Source organism: Leuciscus leuciscus (genome assembly GCF_965113295.1).
Source record: "Leuciscus leuciscus genome assembly, chromosome: 9".
NCBI classification, from domain to species: domain Eukaryota; kingdom Metazoa; phylum Chordata; class Actinopteri; order Cypriniformes; family Leuciscidae; genus Leuciscus; species Leuciscus leuciscus.
The window spans coordinates 28,122,408-28,145,805 of record NC_138733.1 but is presented as its reverse complement, the minus strand read 5'-3'; the positions used below and the strand labels follow the sequence as shown (position 1 = coordinate 28,145,805).

The window sequence follows — 23,398 nt, the reverse complement described above, 5'->3', positions numbered from 1 at the left end:
AGTAGTTTCAATTTTGATATTTTTAGGTCAAACCGTTCTTGTCTGTCAGTCATATAATGCAGGTCTATGGTCACTGTCTCAAAGAGCAAGCACAGAGTCCAAATTAAAACAATTCCCCGTCGTCCAAATTAAACAATTCCCCATCGTAAGTACACATTGATGGCCTAAGACTAGACACAGAGCGAAACAAGCGGTTTGTGTGAGAAAACGAACAGTATTTATATCGTTTTTACCACTTATACGCAGCCATGTCCAAGTGATCTGATCTGACGTGTACGCAGACTGGTGCATAGACATATACACACTAGATGTCGCCTTGTCTACGGCAGTTCATTGGAACGAATGTATTTAAGGCGACATCTAGTGTATATATCTATGCACCAGTCTGCGTACACGTCAGATCAGATCACTTGGACATGGCTGCGTATAAGAGGTAAAAACGATATAAATACTGTTCATTTTCTCACACAAACCGCTTGTTTCGCTCTGTGTCTATTTGAGACAGTGACCATCGACCTGCATTATATGACTGACAGACAAGAACGGTTTGACCTAAAAATATCAAAATTGAAACTACTGCGGAAAAAAAGACACCTACATCTTGGATGCCCTTGAGGTAAGCTAAAACATACCAAAAATTTATTTCAAAGTGAACTATCCCTTTAATTCACTTTTGTATTGTTATTGTATTTGTATTGCAACACTGGTATATAGAGGACAGCTTCGGTTTCAGTAGCGACGCGTCATACGCTAAGATATGCGTTCTAAAATCGGCTCGTGTTTTGATAGCCTCCGACTAAATGGAATCATATTCTGAAGCTAAAAAGTCTGTGCCTATCATACAGTACGCAAATTCGTCAACTCCAATCTGCAGACTGGCGCAGACTTTCGGCAACTATTGTCGACTCATCTAAACTGCAAATCGGGGCAAAAATCTGAGCAAAAGTCGTGCAGTGTATTCCAGCCTTAAAAGTTCAGATTGGGTGAAATGTGTTTAAAAATGACCAGTTGCTCCACCCGTAACTGTATCATTCCACTCGTTGACTGGTTCACAAGGAACATAATGACAAGTCACTCATAACCAGTTGTTTCCAGCTGAGTAGTGATATGATACACCACCTGTCAAAAATGATTGATGGGTTTTAATTAATGATGATTGATGGGTTGACCTTTTGACCTTGCCCCTCCCCCCTGTCCTTGGGTTGACCTTGATCCGCCCTTGACCTGCCCTTGCCCTAGCGGTGACCTTGTGTGTAATTGAATAATAGGATAATTGAATAAAAGGATAATTGGATAATATGTGTATGACCTTGTGAGTATAAGGGTATGTATTGTTTAATATTTGAACTTTGGCCCGGTTATAAAGTCAGAGTATAAGGGTATAGTGGAAGTTATAGATATCAGGATGCGTGTCACATGCAGGCTTCATCCACATTCCAGAGGGAACAGTGGAAGTGAGAAAAAGTTTTTCTAATAATGCTGTATATATCACACTAACTAAAGTTGAAAAACATTCTTTTCCTTAAAAGTGTAAATGAAATTTGTATAAAATAAATATATAAAATATAATATAAAATAAATATCTTGCTAATTTAACTAAAGTTGAAAAACATTCTGTTCTTTAAAAGTATATAAATGAAATGCTTGTAAAATAAAATATATAATATAAATATCTTACTGAACCAATTATTTTAGTTTTAGATGAATAAATAAAATCAATCTTGCATTTTTAGAGAGTTGAAGTAGCTCCTAACATACAACGTATGAATGGGATCACAAAAATCCAATGAGTTAAATATAAAATTTCAGAGTGTTTCCAGAAGTGTTTCCCACACCAGGTTGACTGGTGAAACATTGTGTAAGTTTGTTAGTGCTACATTTATTTCAAAGTATTAAAATGTAGTTTAAATTAAAGTTCCTAACATATAGATGTCTGTATCCAGCCGTGAACATGTCTTTGTATAAAATAAATCAATCGCAACACACAGCAATTGCACTAATGTGTGTATCCTGAAAAACACCCTATGTTTAAAATACTCAATGGTGACCTGTGAACGACCTTGTACAATGGGATGTATTGTATTCGTATAGCCTGCGGACCAGATGAGCCTCTGTGCATCATGTCACAGCATATGTAATGTTAGTCTGCTAACGCCTTTCCAGAGCCAAAGTTTTGTTCGTACTAAATTTATTTCAAAGCATAATCGTAAAAGTTTAAATATGATCTTTTAAAATGAAAGATTGTTTAAATCTTTAAAGTTTGAATACATACGCATCTTCTATTTATCTTTAAGAAGATTACTGTAATGATTTTGTTTAACGGTGACCTAAAGTATAATTAAACAATGTCTGTTCAAAAACTTTAGATTGTTGAAAAACTGTACTTAGTCGTCTTACATCTCATTTATATGAAAAGATTCAATCAGCATTGTTTTGTCCATGCGGGGTTTCAATTTTTATGACGGGAGCCATAATTATTTTTGTACTGTAACTGCATATTCTATCCCGTACACCTAAACACGACCATCACAGAAAACTACATTTGTACATTTTCAAAAATTTATTAAATCAATAAATGATTTAATATCATTTCTAAGCTGTTTTGCGCGCGCACACACACACGCGGTTCTAAAAAATGAACTAATCTCTATTTTTTTTATTAAATTAAGGTCAAAAGGTCAACCCATCAATCATCATTAACAGTGGCGGCTGGTGAATTCAACAAACTGAATTATTAATCCAGGACTGAATGTAGGCTAATTGTTAAATAACAATTTAACAGTGATAATAATGTAGCTATCATTAGCCTAAAGTTTAGCTAAAACTTCAGCCGGTAGGGTTGGGAAATAGCCAATTGCCAAATAAATCTGAATTTTTGGGCTAAATGGTGATGTATGGTATAATCTGTGTATTTAATTATTATTTTTCTATTTGAATAAAAAAAAACTGTATTTAATTTTTTTCTATATATTTAATATACTGATCAATATTGTCCTACAAACAATGTTCATATTGAAGGTTATAAAAACAAACATAGTGTAACCTTGCTGTCTATCTGCAGTCTATCCAAAAAAGGGGTCAAATCACATTACATTCTAACATTGCAACATTACAATCTAAAAACAAAATAATGCTTTTTAAAGAAGTAGTTAAATTTACTAAACTTAAAAAAAACAAAAAACAAAAACAAAGCTAATATCATAAAAATACACACGTAGGTTTGAAATTCTCTAGCACATTTATGTTCACCAACAACAACAAATATTCAACAACAAATATTTTAGCTAAATATATTTATAATTTAGTGCTAATGTATAAATAGTCAGAATAATTGCGCTCCTATTCTATTGTGCTCCGTCTGTTCGGCGCGCATGCACGCGGCGGCGCTCGTTCACGGAAGTTTAGCTTGCAGAAAGCTCGCCCACTCATGAAAGCAAACTGGAAATATTGACTTTCTAACATTTACAGATGGAGAATATGTCCGTGAAATGTAAGTTATGCACTGAGGAAATTATTGGATGTCACAAATATTATTAGAGGTATATTTGTTTCCACCAATCGCTGCACAAGTTAAGGTTACGTATGATGACGAAAGCACGTTAGTGCGAGCCTTCCCGGAACCCATAGAGAATGCATTGCAGTGCCTGCAGTTAAAAAAAAATAAAAATCTTTGAATGTAAGTCTATGGGAACACTCTGGCCGATTTTCGGCCATAGTGAAATCGCCCAAAAAGAGGCGGTACTCCACAGAACGTGACTTGGCGCTGATTGGACTATATCCAGAGGCAGAACAACAGTGAGTGACTGCTAGCGTAACTCTGTGGTTGAATGAGATTGTGATTGAAAAAGTCCCTTTCACACTTTGGTGGTGCGTCGCCCGATCGCCCTAATGAAGAAACCGCCGCTGATCATTAATTAAAAACCCATCAATCATTTTTGACAGGTGGTGTATCATATCACTACTCAGCTGAAACACTTGAGGGCTGACTTCATGGATCCTACCGACGTTACACAAGTCATGGAGAACTGACAAGTGGAAGTTTATAGTTCAAGTCTCATACCAAGGTCACCTCTGACCTTAAGGCTACTGCTTCATACAGACCCGACAGCGGCTGATGATATCTTTATCTCTTGCTATCTGTTGGACAGGCATACTGAAGAACAAGAAACAGGGTAAAGGTTCATTGATGTTGTTTACTTAATAGTCTTTTTAAAACTATGCTTTAAATTTCAGAATCGCCCATTTAATCTAAAGCGAATTCAATAAATATCGTTAACCTTCTAAATTTGTGTACCTGAACATTCTGCTAGGGTCAAGTGATGCAAGCCAGTAGCTGTAGGAATCAGGATAGAAGTTACAGGTGCCACGACCATGACACTCTATGAATGGAATCTTCCGGAATTCTTCCAGACAGGATCCAGGTGAGACCAGGGGTTGTCCGGTACCTTCAGCACCTGCCCCCGTTTGCTAGGATGGATGGATGGATAGATAGATGGATAGATAATAAACATGAACTAAATCTTTGATTTTGATCTCATGATGTCCTTACTGCCATACTTGGTCAAAATTGTCAGCCTCTTACCATTGCAAAGGAGTAACCTTCCCATATTGGAAGCCATCCTGTTGGACAATTTGGGATATTAATGGTCTGGCTGTGAATTGCTATCACATTAGCTGGTGCCTCACACACAGCACACCTTTGAGGAGGAAAGAGAGAGAGAGAGAGAGAGAGAGAGAGAGAGAGAGTTTAACTCCTCTGTTTTTATTAATATTATTATCGTATTATCTATCCACGGATGTCTTATAGTTTAACACAAACTGACTCAGCCGTTAAGAACAACAGGTATAATAACGCAAGTACTACTGAGGAAACACAGGCTGTGTGTTTACCTGCTGATATGCCGTGCCAATGGATCTCCAAAAATCAACTCCTCGTTTGCAGACTTCGGCGTGTCTGTAGACAGCCAATAGGAGTAATCATTTCGAGAGGCGTAGAGACAAGTGTCGTTATGATTACAGACCAGGAAAGGCATGGTGGAGAACATTGGCAAACAGCTTCCCAGAGTTCCTACAAACACACAAGCAACCAGATTGTGAAAATCTGAATTTCTGTGCTCAGATTTGTTGTGTGTGTAAATGTGTCCATTTGCATTGTGTATTCGTTTGAGAGTTGTCATATGAATGTTCTGTCTGTGTTTCATGCCTAAGTCTTGTCCATGGCCGACGTTATTGCCGTTGATGAAGAGAAGTGAATATCCAGAGTACAGAAGTTTTGACCCAAAAGGACAGACTGGTACTTCTATTGTCTGGCTATGCCTGGTAAAAAGAAATCCGTCTCCATTCCCATTTCTTAGTTTTCGCCCAGGTGGACCCTGTGAGCCCTTGGCACCCTCTTCGCCTGGCAAACCATAAGGACCTTGGAAGGCAAACAAGGTTGTTGTTGTTTTTTACATGATGGCATTTGGCTTTTTTACTGGGAATTTTTTGACAGATGTCACCTAAAACAAGTTTTCAATACTTTCATTCAGCAAGAATGCATTAAACTGATCGAAAGTAACAGTAAAGACATTTATAATGTAACAAAAAAAATTCTATTACATATTAATGCTGTTCTTTTAAACCTTCTATTCATCAAAGAATCCTGATCATAAAATGATACATGACAATATTACCCTAGTGAAAAATAAATATACCAAAATACATTTGAAATACAATTATTTTATGCTAAGTATACTACAAATACATTTGAATATTTATGTACTTATAAATACCCTGCAATTGTACTGTTAAAATTATTTAAACTGATATACTAAACTGATATACTTAAAGTCTGCTAAATTGGAACAACTAATTTTGTACTTAATGCACTTTAGTTATCCAGGAATAGTGCTGAGGTTTCAACTAAAGATGTCTATTAGATTGTGATAAAATGGAACTATTGCAAGTACACTTGAGGTACACTTTAAATACCTTGCATTTAAAGACTTATATTATACAATGATCATACTATCCTTAGTAATAGTGATATTAAAACACATTTTAGACTTAATATTAAGAAATGTGCATTGTGCAATAAAGAAGTACTCCAAATAAAGTTTAATTATAATATTTATATCAGTAATTATCAAGCGATATGTCAGTAAATATGTTAATGGTTTTGTAGTATACTTAGTATGAAATGAATGTATTTTAAATACATTTTGGTATAGATTTTCCACAAAAAATATTAAGCAGCACATCCGTTTTCAACTTTTGTAATAATAAGAAATGTATCTTGAGCAGCAAATCAGCAAATCAGAATGATTTCTGAAGGATCAAGTGACACTGAAGACTGGAGTAATGATGCTGAAAATTCAGCTTTGATCACATGAATTAATTGTATTTGAAAATGTACAGAAAACAGTTATTTGTAATAGCAATAATATTTAACAATAATACTAAATAAATAAATTCAGCCTTGATGAGCATGAGAGACTTCTTTCAAAAACATTAAAAACCTTACCAACCAAATGTTTTTTTTTTTTTATGGTAGTTTACAATTAGCTATAGTTCAAATAGAAGAGTCCAAACTTCTAGGCGTACTATCTTTAAGACTTACCTTGTTGTCCTGGTGGGCCAGTGTCTCCCTTCGGTCCAGGCCTCCCCTCTGGTCCAACACCTCCGTCTGCACCTGTATATCCCTTCTGACCTTGCGCTCCTAAAAGGTGGGGAATTATGCAAATACAAGATGTATTCATTAAACATCAGAGAAAATTAGATAATGATTTGAGTTTGTGGTGTTGTACCTTCTGGACCACGTAATCCTTTAGGTCCAAGTTCTCCTGGTTCTCCTTTCTCCCCGACTTTTCCAGGCAAACCAGGCTCACCGGGGCTACAGATGACTTCACCCACAGCATCATAACCTTTTGGCCCTAAATAATCATTACACAAAAAGAGGGGAAACATTTTCAGATTTGCTCGTAAAATATATATATATATATAAAACACAACAAACTGCAATGGCTTCTTTTTTAATATGTTAGTATACCAGTATATAAAATATACCTTTAATTCCAGGAGGTCCTTTACAACCTTTTAATCCAGGAAGCCCAATTGGACCACAATTTCCTTTTAGGCCTATAATGCAAGTATAGAAAAACTTTAAATAAAATGAATATTTATCTACCAGTCATTCTATTTAACTAATTGAAGATTTATTTTCATTTCAATAAATTCCAATTTAATTGAGATTTCTTACCAACTGGTCCAGCACAACCCAATGGCCCCATATTTCCTTTCAGACCCTTGAAACCAGGATATCCATCTCTCCCCTGAAAACATTACAGTTTATCTCAGGTCTGGATCTAACAAACAAACTCCACAATTTATTCAACAACACATTCTATGTGAATCAGATTCACATCAGTGCTTTAAAGGCCCACTGAAGTGCCTTGGAACGTGCAGCTTTGTATGTTGCGCTGACGTAATTTCCACTGAAACAGGAAGCTAAGGCGGGACATATCGAATGGCTCCTCCCCCTTTTCAAATAGCCAATAGCGTTCTTGCCAAGTCAATACTTGACAGCACCATGGAAGCAAATCTGAGCGCTGATGATTCGTTAGATTCTATTTGATTAGATAGAAGATGTGATGAGAAGCTTAAGTCTGCGGTGGTCTCACAAAAATACGTGATTCATTTAAGCAGAAGTGAGAGACTGTAAGTTTTGAATGCTTGTATCTCCTAAATGAGAATTTTGTCATTGTTTTGGAACAAACCAGCTCATTCATAACCTTAAGGCTAACATATTCATACTAAAAAATAAAAAACTTACATTTTGGTTTTAGGGGGCCTTTAAATAAATCTCAAACTCAAACTCAAAAATTATTATTATCGGTAATTGAAATAAATCTGAAATAAAATAAAATATAAATATTAGATGAAGAACTTGAATCTAAAATTCCCTTGGCAACTAATTGAAACAAATAATGAAAATATAAAAATGTAATCCAATTCAAAATATTAACAATATTAAAACACTATAATAGTTTATAAATAAATAGTACTAAAATAACACAGATTCACATTTTCAAATCGAAATAATAACTATAAATGCTTTTGAAAATGGCGGTTCTTCAGCTAACAGTAATTATTATGGAATATTTCTTCCTGGTTCTGCAGACTTAAATCTAAAAATATAAATATAAACAACTTCATAAAAGCCAACAGTATATCAATAAATTGATAGAGATCTAGTTGACCACTTACTGGTTCACCAAGAACACCTCGATCACCAGCACAACCGGGTGGCCCCAAAAGTCCCTGGGGCCCGTCGCTGCCTTTATCTCCCTTTAGGCCTGGACCGGGGTCACCAGTAGGGCCACATGGTCCTCTGAGACCTGTATTTAAAAATACACAGAAACAACAGAAGACATCTGATCAGTAATTAATAGCAGGTTAAGAGTAAACAATAGCAGGCTGCTAAGCACTATAGATGTTGCGAGAACCATAAATATGACATTTTTCATGAAGAATCTACATTTAGTCTATTTATTTACATGCATTGTCAGGACACATTTCCAATTAGATTAATATCAAACCTAAAGAGTGGTGTCTGCACACACAAAAACTCACTACAACGATACCAGGGTTTTGCTGGTGGTAGCCAGTGTCTTGAGTGGCTTTTAGTGTGTTATTGTGGTATCTAGGGCCTTTAGGTGGTTGCTATGTCATTGCTTTGGACCTACAAAATAACCCACCCCAAGTCTATATGTTTTTCTCTATGTTTCTTTATCATCCACCAGGTACAAATCAGGGTAAGTCTCCACCAGGTAAGTCTGACCACTTAGAAAAGCAATAGCACACATCTCTCTGACACACTTGATAATTTGAGGTATCTTTCATGTCCGTAAGCAAAGCAAGTATAATGGGGTAAAGGATTTAAAAGAAATATTAACCCTTGGTACTATCAATAGTAAGAAAGCACATTACTCATTATAAAGAACAACTAATCACCTGGTGGGCCAGGTAATCCATTAGGTCCTCGCTCCCCTTTTGGACCACTAATACAGACACCAGGTGGACCTATGCACCCTTGTCGCCCCATATCTCCTGGTTTGCCCGGAGGACCAGTAACTCCAGTTGGACCGCAGGGACCTGGTGGCCCAGATGGCCCTGAGGGTCCAGAACAGCCTTTAGTACCTGAAATTAAACATACACATAAAGTGTTAGCATGGATAAGTGATTAAGATCTGCATGTTAGAAGGGTAGGCTTTCTAATCGTGGACTTACCTTTCTCACCCTTGAAGCCAGGTGGGCCAGGATCCCCATTCTTAGTACCTAAAAGAACAAAATCAAGAATGATTAATTAGAAAATTCCTTCATGTGAACGTGTGTGTTTGTGTGTGACATCTTACTCCCTCTATCTCCTTTATCTCCAGCAGATCCTGGAATGCCATCTCTGCCTTGAGCTCCTCGAAATCCTGAAGACCCAGGATCTCCAGCTGAACCAGGAACACCTTAATAAACATAGAGATATATGACTGGAAAACAACAACAAACCAGTAGTGTGATTTCATCATGTTTTACAGAATATATATTCTTGGTAATTTAAGTTACAATGCAATTAACAGAAGGGGATAATTTAATGCTAGAATTGGATCGTACCCGGTGGACCCGAGGGCCCTTCACATCCAGGTGGACCTGGAAGCCCATCTAAACCCTCATCACCAGTAGCTCCTGGAGGTCCTAACAATGTGACATTGGATAACAGGATAATACTTCATGTGTCTTTGAGAAAGTGATGGGATGAATATATATATATATATTGGAAATGATGTAATCAAAAATATTTCAATGAGTATTAAATTAAAAGGATTCAGTTGTACTGTATAAATGAATACCTGGATCTCCTGGTACTCCAGTTTCGCCTCTTTCCCCAGGAACCCCTGAGGAACCTGGGAGACCATTTGTCCCACATATACCCTTGTCACCCTTTCCCCCTCTACCCCCTGGACAGCCTGGCTCACCCTTACAGAATAAGAAACAGAAAGCAAGGGAGTGGGTACTGGGTTAGGGTCCTACCTTAAAAGGCAAATGCCACTTTTTTCAACAATGAGAAATGAACTATGGAAATTGATACCTTCTCACCAGGTAGTCCTGGAAGCCCTGGCCCAGAGGGGCTGGGTTCACCTCTGTTCCCCTTTGGTCCATTTGGCCCTCGGACACCAGGAGTCCCATTCTCCCCACGAACACCAGGTAAACCTTTGAGGCCTTTCACTCCTGTGGGACAAACACACACATTTGCATATGTGAAACGGCTTATGGAAAATACATCTGAAGCATCATGGTGTTGAAACCAGGGTTAGATTAACAAGCGTTCATGAACTTGCCTGGAAACCCCATAACTCCTGGATCCCCAAAGTTTCCATCAAGACCCCGATTTCCTGGAAGCCCATTCTGGCCAGGGTCACCAGGAGGGCCTGGCAAAAAAGAAGGTTTGTACATATGGACTATGTTCTAATGTGGACAGCAAGGTTTTGGATTTAAGCATCTATACCTGGTGGACCAGGAAATCCTGGAACTCCATTCTTCCCACATTGTCCACAGTTGCCTGGGAATCCTAATTCCCCTTTGGAGCCAGGTAGACCAAGAAGACCTAAAACACATGGAGGTGTTGCAGTTCCATCAACAGGGTTGAGCTTACAGAAAACGAATCGAGGAACAGACAAACTGAATGTATAGACATAAAGCCTTGCATATTTAACAGAAGTGGAAACCAGATGTTGAAAGGGTCACCTGGTAGGCCAGGGTCACCGGGATTCCCTGGACACATAATATTTGATGGCAGTCCCTTTGGACCACAGGTCCCAGGGTCTCCTAATTCCCCGGGTTTTCCTGTGTCACCAGGCACTCCATTCCTACCCATTAAACCTGATGACAGACCATAACCATCATTATAATAGGACTAATTTTACCAATATAAAAGAAAAAAAGCACCTTGAACAAAAAATCTTTGCTAGATTTGTATGTGTGTATGTTCGAACCTTTAGGTCCCGGGAGCCCTGGTGGTCCAGGATTTCCATCTACTCCAGGTGGACCAAACATTCCAGGACTCCCCTGACCTCCCTGTGTACCTGAAACAAAACAAAGCACTTAGAAAAAGCTTAAATTGGATGATGTGTTTTGGGAAATAGTATCTGGTCATTAATTGTTTGACCAGTCTCCATGTTCCAAAAACTTGGAGGTTGAGTACCTGGAAAGCCTGGAGAACCATCCCGACCTTGGAAACCTTTTGGTCCCCGGATACCAACCAAACCAGACTGTCCACTTTCCCCAGGTATCCCAAACACACCTTGTATACCAGGTAAACCCATTCCAGGTAATCCAGTTTCACCTTTTGGCCCCTTCAGCCCTTGCAGCCCTAAAGACAATATATGTCACAGTGGACACCATTGTGGGGATTTGTACAAACTGCTATCTTGATAGTGACCTTTGCCATCAATTCATTCACTTTAATATCTAGTTATATATTTTAAAATCTACAAATATTGGATTTTCTTACCAGTGGGTCCATCTAGTCCTCTGATGCCTGAGGGCCCTTCGTCACCTTTAGCTCCTGGCATACAACATCCTGGAACACCAGCTTCTCCTGGCAAACCATCCAGACCCAGTGCACCTGTGTGAACAGTCTGCAGGTGAGAGATGGACTGATATACTGTATAATGTAGATGGACAGAGATTTTGTGTGCATGTATAGCTGTGTTTATTGCATATTCCTTAGGGAAGAATTGTGCTTGTGTAATTAAATGCATTGGCATGGAATCCACCAACCACGGTCTCCTGGTGGTCCATCCCTTCCTCTTTGACCTTGACATCCTGATAATCCAGGAGGGCCAGAGATTCCTGGTAGCCCAAGACACCCTTCATCTCCTGGCAGGCCTTGCCGACCCTTGGGCCCTGGGGAGCCGAATGTTATTTCTCCCTGTGGATGGAATTTAAATTTGGATGGAATTTAAATTTATTCTGATTTAAAGAAAAAACACAACTGTACTCATGTCGTCTCAGTTAAATTCGTTTTTGCTAATTTTACTTCAGAATGATGAAAACTTCATGACAAACCCTTTGATGTAAAGTTCTGTCCTCATTTAATCACCCTCTTAAACGACCATTGTTCTAAACCTGTCATTTTGAGGACTGTTTTTTACTTTTCTGTACAACAAAAACATACAGTGACCACTGTCAAGCTTTAAAATGACAAAAACACACTATAAAACATGATTAAACTGGTCCATACAAATGGACACTATATAACAAGTCTCTGACCTTCGTGCCTGGCATTCCTGGTGGTCCTGGAGGGCCAGGACGGCCTACACTTCCATAACCAGGTTGACCTGGCTTCCCTTTCACACCCTTATCACCTGCAACAATGAGAAGAAATTGAGATGAGTGAGACAGAGGAGTGGCACCATTAGAAGTCACCCATCCACAACATTAAACAGCCAAGGGAAAATTGGATGCAAAACCATAATTTTTTGTCTAATTTGAAACTAATGAATGCTGTTTGTAGATTTATCAGAAACAAACTTTTTTGGTTATGTTGACTTATTTTATTTCTTTAAGTTTCTTCCCACCTTTTGGACCAGTAAGTCCAGGAACTCCTGGTATTGACAGTCCTTTCTCCCCTTTTAAACCACACAATCCCGGAAATCCCTGAACCCCAGCACAACCATCATTACCTGAAACATACATTAATTCATGGTTATCCATTCTACATCCTGTTCTCAGTCTACTTGTCCATCTGCCAAATCTTTTATCCCCTCTGCTTACCTGGAGGTCCTGGTAGACCAGGTGGACCAGGCAGTCCAGGCTCACCTGGGTCTCCAGGTGTTGTTTGTACTGGTCCTGGAGATCCTTTCTCACCTGTGGGATGCAACTGTAATATTTAAGCCTATAATACCACTAGTGGTCACCTGCTTCTGAGTTTTACTACTGTTTGAAAGCCTGTGTCTGCTTTGCATTTGTATTCCAACAAAGGAATGTGCTTTAAAGACCCCCTGTGGTGAAAATCAAGTTTTTAAATGTTGTTTATATGTGGTGTTTTTAATATGCTGTAAGACAAGCCATGTGCAAATTCATCAGTCAACATCATTGTTGACTATTTTCTCCTTAAAACTACAGTTTACCAAAAACTATTTCCAAAACGCGGGACCTCTGAAGCTTGGTGTGAGTGTGAGCTTTTCTACTCAACACCCTCTACATAGTTCATGGGGTTAAACTATTCAGTAACATCCCATATTTTATCATACATTGCATCAGTTCATACCTGGTTCTCCAGGATTTCCTTGCCGGCCCACTACTCCCAAACTTCCTTTCTCTCCAGGTGCTCCTGGTTGCCCGACACCCATTGACCCTTGGCTGCCCATTGGACCTGTGCAGCCACGGCCCCCACAAATCCCTGGATCTCCTTGGTTGCCCTTAGGCCCTGGAGGACTCTGTAAAAAGTCAGTTTCAAGTTTTGTCAACATCCAAACTTGTGGCTTTAAAATTGGTTACACAAATTTATACCAACATTATAGCAGTTATCTCAAAGTTTATGATTACAACAAGTTCCAAGTACTAACTGGGTTTCCTTTTGCTCCTGGTGGTCCTTTGAAGCCTGGGGTGCCCGGCATACCATCTTGCCCCTTTATCCCCAATGGTCCTACTCCACCACAGTTTCCTTTCTCTCCTTTCTCCCCAATCTCAGATCTCATCCCTAGATCTCCTTTGGGTCCTGGAGGCCCAGGAAATCCTGGAAGACCTAAGAAACCCTGTGAAAACATTTTAATTCACATCATAGACAATTGTTCTTGAGAATATGAAACCTTTGTTTGCAATACCAACTGCATAACGGGAGTGGACAAATTATAGTTTTTGCTGAGTTATGAGGATGATGATTGGGTTTAGTGGCAGTATGCAGCTAAACTGACCGGAGAACCCGGTGGACCCTCTGAACCTTTGATGCCGTGGCATCCTTTAATGCCTTGAACTCCTCCAAGACCTGCACAAACAAATTGAGTTTGAGGTCTGTTACTGAAACCAAACCAAATCAATTAAATAAAAAAGTGCTTTAAAGCAGAGATGCACCAATATGGATGCACCATAGGAGGTTTCCTCAAAGGCTGTTATAGATGTTGTAAAGATGTTACATAATGACTTCACCTGGATTTCCAAGTTCGCCTGAAACTCCAGGTGGTCCTGGAGGTCCAGGGTCAGCAGCAGAAGCAGCACACAGTCTGCAAAGTTCTCCTTGCTCTCCTGTATTAAAATAATTGAAAACAGCTTTAGGTGATTAGCATGTTTACTGGTTGTACTTTATGCATTCATGTAACATACACTTTATTTAAAGGAATGTTTTAGGTCCAACTATATGAGCAACATTTGTGGCATGCTGCCGTTTACCTTAGAAAATAGTTCTTATGGGGAAAGACATAGCAAATAATTAATCTAAGTTGTTTTCAGTAGTAATGAGCTTAATTTAACCATTGAACCTGAAATATTTCTTTTAACATACACCATGAAAAGAGTGAATCTCACCTGGTTTTCCAGGATCTCCATGCAGACCCTCAGGGCCTGTTAGGCCTTTGACACCCTTGAGCCCTTTTGGTCCCAAGCGACCTTTGACTTCTGGGGATGCAGGAGAGGAGCACACAAACAGTGTCATGTCAAACAGTCATGCACAACAGTCAAGCTTGGTAAATCAAATAAACTGAAGATTGCAGTCTTTGACAAAAGACAGTTACGTGTAGCTCCTGGAGGTCCAGGGTCACCAGGGGGTCCTCGTTCCCCTGGTTGGCCATCACGTCCTTTGGGTCCTCTGATGTCAGGTGCAGGTTCTCCTTTTCCCCCTTTCACACCTCTAAACCCTTGGGGACCTTGTTTTCCATTAGGTCCTGGTATGCCAGTCCCTGACATATTTGAGCAAATAGAAAGTTAGCGTTTGTATATGTGTATATTTGTGTGCGTGTAAAAAAGAGACTACTACTATCAATTACCTGGAGGACCAGGAGGTCCAGGAAAACCATTGAAACCTTTAAAAAAGATACCAGAGATAACAACATTTGGTTATATACTTTGGCTTAATAAAATAAGAATAATTATTGCTAATTATTACATACAATGTCATTCGAATGTTCAGAGTTGATTTCGTTTTTTTGCAAGGCTGCATTCATTTGTTAAAAAACACAATAAAACAGCAATATTGTACCAGTTTTCTATTTTAATATAATTTAAAATGTATTTTATTCCTGTGATGTCAAAGCTGAGTTTTCAGCATCATTACTCCAGTCTTCAGTATCACATGATCCTTCAGAAATCATTCTAATATGCTGATTTGCTGCTCAAGCAACATTTATTATTATTATCAATGTTGGAAACCACTTTTGATCAATGAAAGAAAACCAGTTCATGGCATATTTAACTGGTTTTGTTGGTTATCTTTGAATGAAAGTAGTTTTAATTAATTTGATTACTAACCTTCACTACCTTGTAGACCAGGAGGTCCTGGTGGCCCAGGAATACCTTTTTGACCTTTGATCTCCGTATCAATTATAATGAGCTAAAATACAAATTTACATAACACTTCATCAATAAGTTACAAAAATATTAATTCCTTTTTAAATGTAAAGAGACAGATATTATTATTACTTCATCATCATCATCAGCTAATGAAGTAGAATAAAGAGTTTCATTGCCACAGGCAATATGACGTGATTAAAGTGAGATTAAACATCTGCAGATTGCCATAAGTGAAAGTTTCACTACCTCTCCACGGTCACCAGGGGCACCGGGGTCACCCTTAAGACCCTGAAGACACACACACACAAAAACAGATTAATGAATTAAAGTATAAAGAATTTAAAGAAAGATTGAGATTCTATTTAAAAAGTCCACTCATTAGAGGGCACTGCTCAACTGCACCTAAAATAGCCAACTATATTTGGTAACACTTTATTTTGATGGGCCCTTTTGAACATTCTGTTGACTATAAGTAACTTTGCAACTACATGTCAACTAACTCTCATTAGAGTATTAGTGTACTGTCTGCTTAATATCTGATAACTCTTTATTGTGATGGTCCTCCAACAGACACTCTACTGACTATAAGTAACTTTGCAACTACATGTCAACTTATTCTAACCCTACCAGTCTACTAATACTCTACTAATACTCTAATGAGAGTTAGTAGACATGTAGGTGCAATGTTACTTCTAGACAACAGAATGTGTTAAAAGGACCATCAAAATAAAGTGAAACCCTATTTTTTTTTATTTTTTATTTTGGCTTGCCAACCAAAGTAAGACCGAACCCTACATGGTATGTAGCACATGACTGCACAACAGACAGACAGATAAATACCATTTCCCCTGCTATCCCAGTAGCTCCTTGATATCCCACATCTCCAGGCACTCCCTAGGAAAAAAAAAAAACTCTTGGTCATAATAAATATCTATTGATCAACATAAGGTACTGTAACAATGCAACAATAATAAAACAATGCATTGAAATGTACTTTTTACTTTTGATACTCAAGTATTTTTAAAATCAAGTACTTCTGTACTTTTACTTAAGTAAAAATCGGTCTTTACAACTTTTACTTGTAATGTTGTCCACCTCTGGCCACTAGCAACATGCAGTGACAAAGTCGCTGGTAGTGTGAACATATATCCGTATCTATATTCTCTATCCTGGCTTCTCGAACAAGAAAAAATTAGGGCGGGACTTGATTTTGTCCATCTGGAATTGAATTGTGCTTTGCTATTGCTGTGATCTCATGTGAGAGACAGGTTGTCGCTGGAAGAAGGAGGGGATGTTATTTTGATTAAAGAATATGATTATTAATTAAAAAAAGAAATTATGTGCATGAATAAAACATTTATAATAAAAGCTGCAATACTCCATAAAAAAAATTAAAGAATGAAAAAAAGAACAATAAGAATTGTCATGGTGACTTTAACCAGAGACAATTTATATAACAGATAACATCTGTCTATACAAAAGCAAATAGAACCCGTTATAATCACTGTCACTGTTTACACTGGATACAGTATACAGATACCCTTTCAATTTCTGACATACTCCAAGCACTTCACACGACAACAGGACAAAGAGTAAAAAGAATGTTAGCTTTGACACGTCCTGTTTAAACAGTTAGCCAATCATAACAGGGGCCATTTACTGACAAGCCTTTAAAGGAGCTTGTCCTTTAAAAACGGATCATTTGAGACAGAATGAAGGTTGAAAATTGTAATTTTCCTGCATATTAGTTTTTTTAGTATGCAAAATAAACCCTCAAATTCCTAAACCTCAAAACCTAAAATTGAACCTCAAGGAAAGATAACAAAAAATCCATGTCATTTTTTTCTGATGGGCCACTGTAAAATATTTAATGCTTACCTTAGGGCCTATCTCTCCTTGCAGCCCATCCTTTCCAAGTTTCCCCTAAAAAAAATCAATACATAATTACAAATTGTTATATATATATATATATATATATATATATATATATATATATATATATATATATATATATATATATATATATATATATATATATAGAAGGATTATTGTTGTGTGACATTTTAAATATATATATTTTAAATCTTGTTTGATGCCAAACATTTGAACTTGATGAGAACAAGTTTAAGGACAAATTGGGAGAGAATGAGTCTCCATTGTCTCTCTCTCTCTCTCTCTCTCTCTCTCTCTCTTTATTTAGTTATTTACCGGAGCCCCAGGCTCTCCGCTTTCCCCTTTCTGCCCCTTAGGACCAGGACGACCACGAAGACCCTGCAGAATACAGCAGTTGGGCTTTATGAATGATGAAGTAACTTAAAGCAATCCCAATGAAATAAACGATTTAAACAGCAGAAGAAAAAACTTTAAAAAAGTGGCCTTGTAACTCACAATTGACCCAGGGCATCCAGTGTCTCCAAAATCCCCACTGTCACCCTGAAACCAAAAAGAGAGTGATTTTTCACAAAATTCAAATCATTTTGTAATACAATCAAGACATTTTTATTATAGTGTAAAACTGGATTTTGAAATACATAAATAAATAAAACTCCAATTAATTACTTTTATGGGAAATGTTACCTTAGGCTCCTTTGGTCCTGATACAAATAACTTTACACCTTTTTGTCCTGGTACACCAGGTGGTCCTCTATCCCCCTACAAAAAAGCCCCGCAATGAATTTTAGAGTTTATATAATCATCTTATAGAGAGCATAATTCAATTTAAATCAGATTATTCATCTGGCTTACCCTACACATTCACATACTGTAAGTGTCAGACATGCTTGTTTTGTAAGAATAAGCAAAAGCTCAAAAGTAAAGATGAAAATACTGACCTTTTGACCTATGGGTCCAGGTATTCCCATGGTCCGACCCTCTTGACCCTATATGCAACACAAAAATGTTACACATACAAACATACATACTAAAGCCCAAAGTTTGCTTCGGTTATCCACGTTCCACAGCGGACCGGCAGTTTCATCATCAGGAGGGTTCATGGACGTTCGCACACGGTCTGTGCGGACGGTGCGCATACAACAGAGCATGTGCGCGAGTAAATTGAGTGCTTGAAAACAAAGTCCACTAGACATTGTGCACGCGCTCACGGCCAAAGAAGTATACTTCGAAAGGCTTGCACACTCAACTGTGTGCAAGCGGAGCAGAATGAGGAAAATTAAGTATACCCGGTTCTTGACATTGGTCTGACATTTTATCATGAGCTAATCAGAACTAACCTTCTCTCCTTGTAATCCAGGAATGCCTTCTATTCCCTAAAAATAATTACAGAGTTAAATCAATACGGCAACAATGTAATCATGATATTAATCATAATGAGAGGATATAAAAGCTCTGAACAACTTACTGGTGGACCTCTAGGCCCCTCTGGTCCCACTGGTCCTGGTAATCCTGGCAATCCTAGTGGACCCTGTAGATCCACAACCAATCAGAATCTCATTCAAAACACTGACACTGAATACAACAATATGGAATTACATTAAAGATACATAAAGTAATAAACAAAGTGCTTGCCCAAATGTTCAATCTGAATTTTTCACTTATAATGAATTTTCTTACTTTATCTCCATCTCTGCCTTGATAACCACAACTGCCTCTCACTTGTTCGGGGGGTGGGAAGAAATAGCTATCTCCCTAAAAATAATTTAAGGTCATCATAATATTATAATATACGTGTGAGCATTTTATATTAAATGAGCAATTAAGCTAGCTAACAATTCTTAAAGGACTGAAGTTAATCGAATACAACACACCTTAGGTCCTTGGATTCCTGGATTTCCCTAAATACAACAACAACAACAACAACAAATTTGTGGTTTAAATTAGCAGCCTTAATCAGAGTAAGGCTCAAATGAGACTTACACATTGCAAAAAGTACCAAAGAAAAACAAGAGCATTTACTTTTTTCATTTCCCACAGCACCCACATTTTAATCTTTAAGGAATGAAAATATAAACATAGAAAACATCTATATAGCATGTAAGTAATCATTCCATGGCATTTTATGAGAGGTTCATACCGACATCTGTCTTTCTGTGTGCCACTTAGGTGGAGGTTTCAGAATTTTCTAATACATTGTGAATTATATGTTGTGCATTGAATGTTATGATTAAAACATAAATAGAACATGAAAATGTACACATATATTGATTGCATCTTCTTGTTTTCATGTTGATTACACTCTGTAGTTCTGTTCGGTGTAGCTTAGCATTTTCTGTTAAGGTACTTTTATTATGAAATTGCCATTTTTCCTGTTCCTGTTTCCTGCATATGCAAATTTATTTAATATAAAATAAATATATACAAATAAATATATTATTTGGTTTACTTTTCCTGGTATAATAATAATAATAATAATAATATAACAAATTATTATTTTTATTTTGGTAAAAATAGTAATAGAGCCTTTTTACACCTGCTGCTCTTTTAGTTGAAGCCACATTGTTTAGTTATTTATTAGGTCTTAAACTGCCTCCGAAATCGTTTACTTTCCTATTGTATGTGTAACATCTGTCAGCTGCGGTACCCTTAAGTGCCACCAGATGGCATCCTCACTGTCACCATGAACTCTGTTATTACCGAATTTCATTTCCCAGAACTCTCTGCTCATTATTAGTTTATCGGTTTCAGCTGTGTCTTGTTTTCTTAGTTCATTACCCTGTCTATTTAAATGCCTTTTCCCCTGCATTCATTATAAAGTCTTGTTTGTTTGTTTTGGTTCATGTGCTCTGTCAGCATTTTCTTTATGTTTATTGCATCCTGAGTCTTGGATTCCTCGTTCCTGTTTGCCCTTCATGGATTGTATGTGTGTTCGGACTGATTACTAGTGATGGCAAAATGAGGCTTCCTGAACCACTGATACCTCGCAGTAGGGATGGGGAAATGAAGCCTCATGAATCACTGAGGCTTTCCCCTGACTGTTCCGGGAAAAGATTCAAAGCTTCGAGAGTGTCGAGAACAGCGCCGAGAGCAGCGCCATCTGGTGGTTATTTAAAATAAAGCAGCCAGAAGCCTGTGTTAGAAGCTCTGGCAGATGAAGCAACCACAACACACTCCATAGTTTCAATGTTATGTGTACAAATAAAAACCTTTCATGTTTGTGTTTGATTTGTTCATTAAATAAATTATTTTACCCATTAAAGTGTGACAATTAAAATATAAAATGAGCTTATATGATTCAATAAGATCTAATGTAGGCTCTCTCTATATATATATTTCTCTCTCTTTCTCTCTCTTTCTCTCTCTCTCTCTCTCTCTCTCTCTCTCTCTCTCTCTCTCTCTCTCTCTCTCTCTCTCTCTCTCTCTCTCTCTCTCTCTCTCTCTCTCTCTCTCTCTCTCTCTCTCTCTCTCTCTCTCTCTCTCTCTCTCTCTCTCTCTCTCTCTCTCTCTCTCTCTACACACACACACACAATGAATAAGGACATTGTCTGATAGGATCATCTGTTATTAAATGTGCTTATGACACTTGTTACTGATAGTGCTTAATCAACTGTAGGAATGACAGAAGGTTGATAAAGTTTTTAATTATTTTTATATTTTTGGATGTTGCCATTGCTCTAAACAAACCCTCCACCAAACACCAACACCCCTCTCCCCTAATCCCACCCTAAACCCCAATACCAACACCAAATTACCTAAAATCACCAAAAAGTGCAAAGATTTTACAAAAACAAAAAGACACAACAAAAAATAATAGCCTAAGTAGCGAAAAATTAATTTTGCTTATTTAAATGTAATATATTGTTTAACTTTCAAAGTAGGCTACAACACATCAACCAGACTGAGGCAACGACTCGTTAAATACGATCTGGAGTTCGAGCCTTCTGACACCCAAAGCGAAACGCGCACGTGACTGGAGAGAAAGTGAGGCTTCGTTTGTCATCGATCACGTGACTCTAGTAAAACAATACACACTCCGATACGGGGCTTCACTAGAAATTGTTTCGCTTGTGTGATACGCGCATCGAAGCTTCAGTGTCATATGTAACATCACTACCTCGCAGCCCATTGCTTCATCCAAAGGTTCATTACTCGAAGCTTCATTCAGCATTGCTCACTAGTGACACCTAGCTACTGTGCAAAGAAATAGCAGACAAATTCATTAATTCTGAACCAGTGTCTATAAAATATATCGATTTTAGAAAAATATTTGTATAAATAAAAATATTTATTTATTTATTTATTTATTTTGTACTTGCTGTTGATGTATGTAACCTTTCATTTGCAATAATAAAAAGACATGAGCAGACATTTGTCCATTACAGTGTATAATATAAAATATGTATCTTTCTCTGTCTGAATTTACTTGTGCAGAGTCACACACACAGTTAATTAAATATTCATTAATTGTTTGGATAGTGACAGACAGTATGAACAACAACAGTGACACCGTGTTGAGTGCAGTGCTTGGAGGGAGTGTAATAAAGTAAACTGCAACAGAATAGTCTGGAAGGAAGGATTACAATCGATTTTTATTGAGAAACAGAATTATTTCAAGTGTGTTGGGGTAACACACTTATTTAAAAAATGTCAGTGCCAGCTGGTATAAATGAGGATACTGATGCTTCTGTTGAGCCCAGACAGGGGAGGATTCCCTCTTTCTTGCTGTCTCCTATCATTGTCATTGTCGTTATGGTGTCATAGGCTACATGTGTTAGGGCTGTATATTATTACATTATCAGGTTAGAATAGTTATAGTATATTGTTATTATTAATTATAGTAGCCTAGGCTTAGCTATATTATAGTCTTGTTATATTAATTAGATACGATTATTTGGATTGCTCTGGATTTTTTGATTTGGATTGTCCTTTTGGATTTGTTTGCTTTTTGTGACTTTTCCTTCTTCCTGGTAATGGTTATTTAACTTTCTGACTCTTTAACACTACTACATCTGCTTTTTACTACTGCTGACAACACCCACAAGGTGGCGCGAGTTTCGAACCGCCTTTTATCCAGAAGCGACACTCAGACCGAACCGATGACGTATCCACACAAACCGAGGCCTCGTTTGTCATCAGTCACGTGATTTTCACGTCAACAACACAAGCCTCGAATCGCGGCTTCATCTGGCACGCCCATTTTTTCTCGACACAAGCTCCGACGCCTCGGTTCAAATGTCACATCACTACTGATTACATCTGCTGTGCTTGAGCGTCTGCCTGGTATGGACTATGACCTTGGATTATGATTGTCAATAAACTTCTTTTTGATTCTCACTCTCTCTGCTGAATGCTGTCACTCCAACACCAAATCATATGAAGGACAGTACGCCAAAAGATTAGTATGTAGTATTTGAAAAACAGTATAGTCAAAAAGTCCCCTGATCTGTTATTTCTGCTTAGATTCTGAAGTGTGCATTCGAAGACTTTTTTTAACGGACGCTAAGTAAGTTCAATTCAATTTAAAATGTAGTACCTACTCAGACAGTATGCGATTTGGGATGTGATTTGAACATGTATTTGTTTTGTATCCTCATTCCCACCTCAAAGAAATTTAGTTTTTTATTTCCCCAAATAAAGCACTGCAACTGGGTTCGCTTTGCTATCTCAGCCAACCGTCATATTAACATTATCTGATATTATACTCATTTTCAGAACTCACCAGCAATCCTGGATTTCCCATCTGGCCTATTGAGCCTGGAAAACCAGGCTCACCCTGAAAAAAAAAAAATGTTTACAGTAACCTTTAGTACAGTGACAGTTGGTGGGCTTAAAGGAATAACAATTTATTCACAAATACTGATCCATTCTTCTGGATTACCTTTGTTCCATTGCATCCTGGGAGACCAGGAGGCCCCCTCGGCCCCTCTTTCCCAGGGAGCCCCTAAAACATGATATTCACAAAATGACATTC

General features: G+C 37.8%; 1 protein-coding gene and 1 long non-coding RNA gene across 3 annotated transcripts in view; both read right to left on the bottom strand.

Annotated features, from left to right (window-relative positions):
• Window positions 1–2,700: 2,700 nt before the first annotated feature.
• col4a3 (collagen, type IV, alpha 3) overlaps window positions 2,701–23,398 on the bottom strand; it is a 47,421-nt gene continuing 26,723 nt past the window's right edge. For both annotated transcript variants that reach the window (XM_082179081.1, XM_082179082.1), the window contains 47 exons: window positions 23,306–23,368; window positions 23,147–23,200; window positions 19,299–19,325; window positions 19,105–19,179; window positions 18,893–18,955; window positions 18,765–18,800; window positions 18,366–18,413; window positions 18,112–18,186; window positions 17,923–17,967; window positions 17,743–17,805; window positions 17,413–17,457; window positions 16,375–16,428; window positions 15,781–15,822; window positions 15,493–15,574; window positions 15,012–15,047; window positions 14,760–14,924; window positions 14,554–14,643; window positions 14,179–14,274; window positions 13,947–14,017; window positions 13,599–13,787; window positions 13,301–13,469; window positions 12,805–12,897; window positions 12,609–12,713; window positions 12,301–12,395; window positions 11,809–11,959; window positions 11,540–11,653; window positions 11,231–11,398; window positions 11,022–11,111; window positions 10,774–10,908; window positions 10,535–10,633; window positions 10,368–10,457; window positions 10,118–10,257; window positions 9,879–10,005; window positions 9,643–9,723; window positions 9,393–9,494; window positions 9,268–9,315; window positions 8,992–9,177; window positions 8,245–8,375; window positions 7,238–7,310; window positions 7,045–7,116; window positions 6,786–6,911; window positions 6,599–6,697; window positions 5,204–5,416; window positions 4,891–5,068; window positions 4,583–4,697; window positions 4,295–4,467; window positions 2,701–4,153 (listed from right to left, as the gene is read on the bottom strand). In XM_082179081.1, coding sequence (XP_082035207.1) covers window positions 4,084–4,153; window positions 4,295–4,467; window positions 4,583–4,697; window positions 4,891–5,068; window positions 5,204–5,416; window positions 6,599–6,697; window positions 6,786–6,911; window positions 7,045–7,116; window positions 7,238–7,310; window positions 8,245–8,375; window positions 8,992–9,177; window positions 9,268–9,315; window positions 9,393–9,494; window positions 9,643–9,723; window positions 9,879–10,005; window positions 10,118–10,257; window positions 10,368–10,457; window positions 10,535–10,633; window positions 10,774–10,908; window positions 11,022–11,111; window positions 11,231–11,398; window positions 11,540–11,653; window positions 11,809–11,959; window positions 12,301–12,395; window positions 12,609–12,713; window positions 12,805–12,897; window positions 13,301–13,469; window positions 13,599–13,787; window positions 13,947–14,017; window positions 14,179–14,274; window positions 14,554–14,643; window positions 14,760–14,924; window positions 15,012–15,047; window positions 15,493–15,574; window positions 15,781–15,822; window positions 16,375–16,428; window positions 17,413–17,457; window positions 17,743–17,805; window positions 17,923–17,967; window positions 18,112–18,186; window positions 18,366–18,413; window positions 18,765–18,800; window positions 18,893–18,955; window positions 19,105–19,179; window positions 19,299–19,325; window positions 23,147–23,200; window positions 23,306–23,368 — 4,662 coding nt within the window. In that variant the 3' untranslated portion in view covers window positions 2,701–4,083. The remainder of the gene's footprint in view (window positions 4,154–4,294; window positions 4,468–4,582; window positions 4,698–4,890; window positions 5,069–5,203; window positions 5,417–6,598; window positions 6,698–6,785; window positions 6,912–7,044; window positions 7,117–7,237; window positions 7,311–8,244; window positions 8,376–8,991; window positions 9,178–9,267; window positions 9,316–9,392; window positions 9,495–9,642; window positions 9,724–9,878; window positions 10,006–10,117; window positions 10,258–10,367; window positions 10,458–10,534; window positions 10,634–10,773; window positions 10,909–11,021; window positions 11,112–11,230; window positions 11,399–11,539; window positions 11,654–11,808; window positions 11,960–12,300; window positions 12,396–12,608; window positions 12,714–12,804; window positions 12,898–13,300; window positions 13,470–13,598; window positions 13,788–13,946; window positions 14,018–14,178; window positions 14,275–14,553; window positions 14,644–14,759; window positions 14,925–15,011; window positions 15,048–15,492; window positions 15,575–15,780; window positions 15,823–16,374; window positions 16,429–17,412; window positions 17,458–17,742; window positions 17,806–17,922; window positions 17,968–18,111; window positions 18,187–18,365; window positions 18,414–18,764; window positions 18,801–18,892; window positions 18,956–19,104; window positions 19,180–19,298; window positions 19,326–23,146; window positions 23,201–23,305; window positions 23,369–23,398) is intronic.
• Window positions 19,362–22,146, bottom strand: LOC309505693. Its single transcript, XR_014208548.1, has 2 exons — window positions 21,542–22,146; window positions 19,362–20,407 (listed from the first exon to the last, which is right to left on the bottom strand). It is a non-coding gene; the product is annotated as an uncharacterized lncRNA (long non-coding RNA).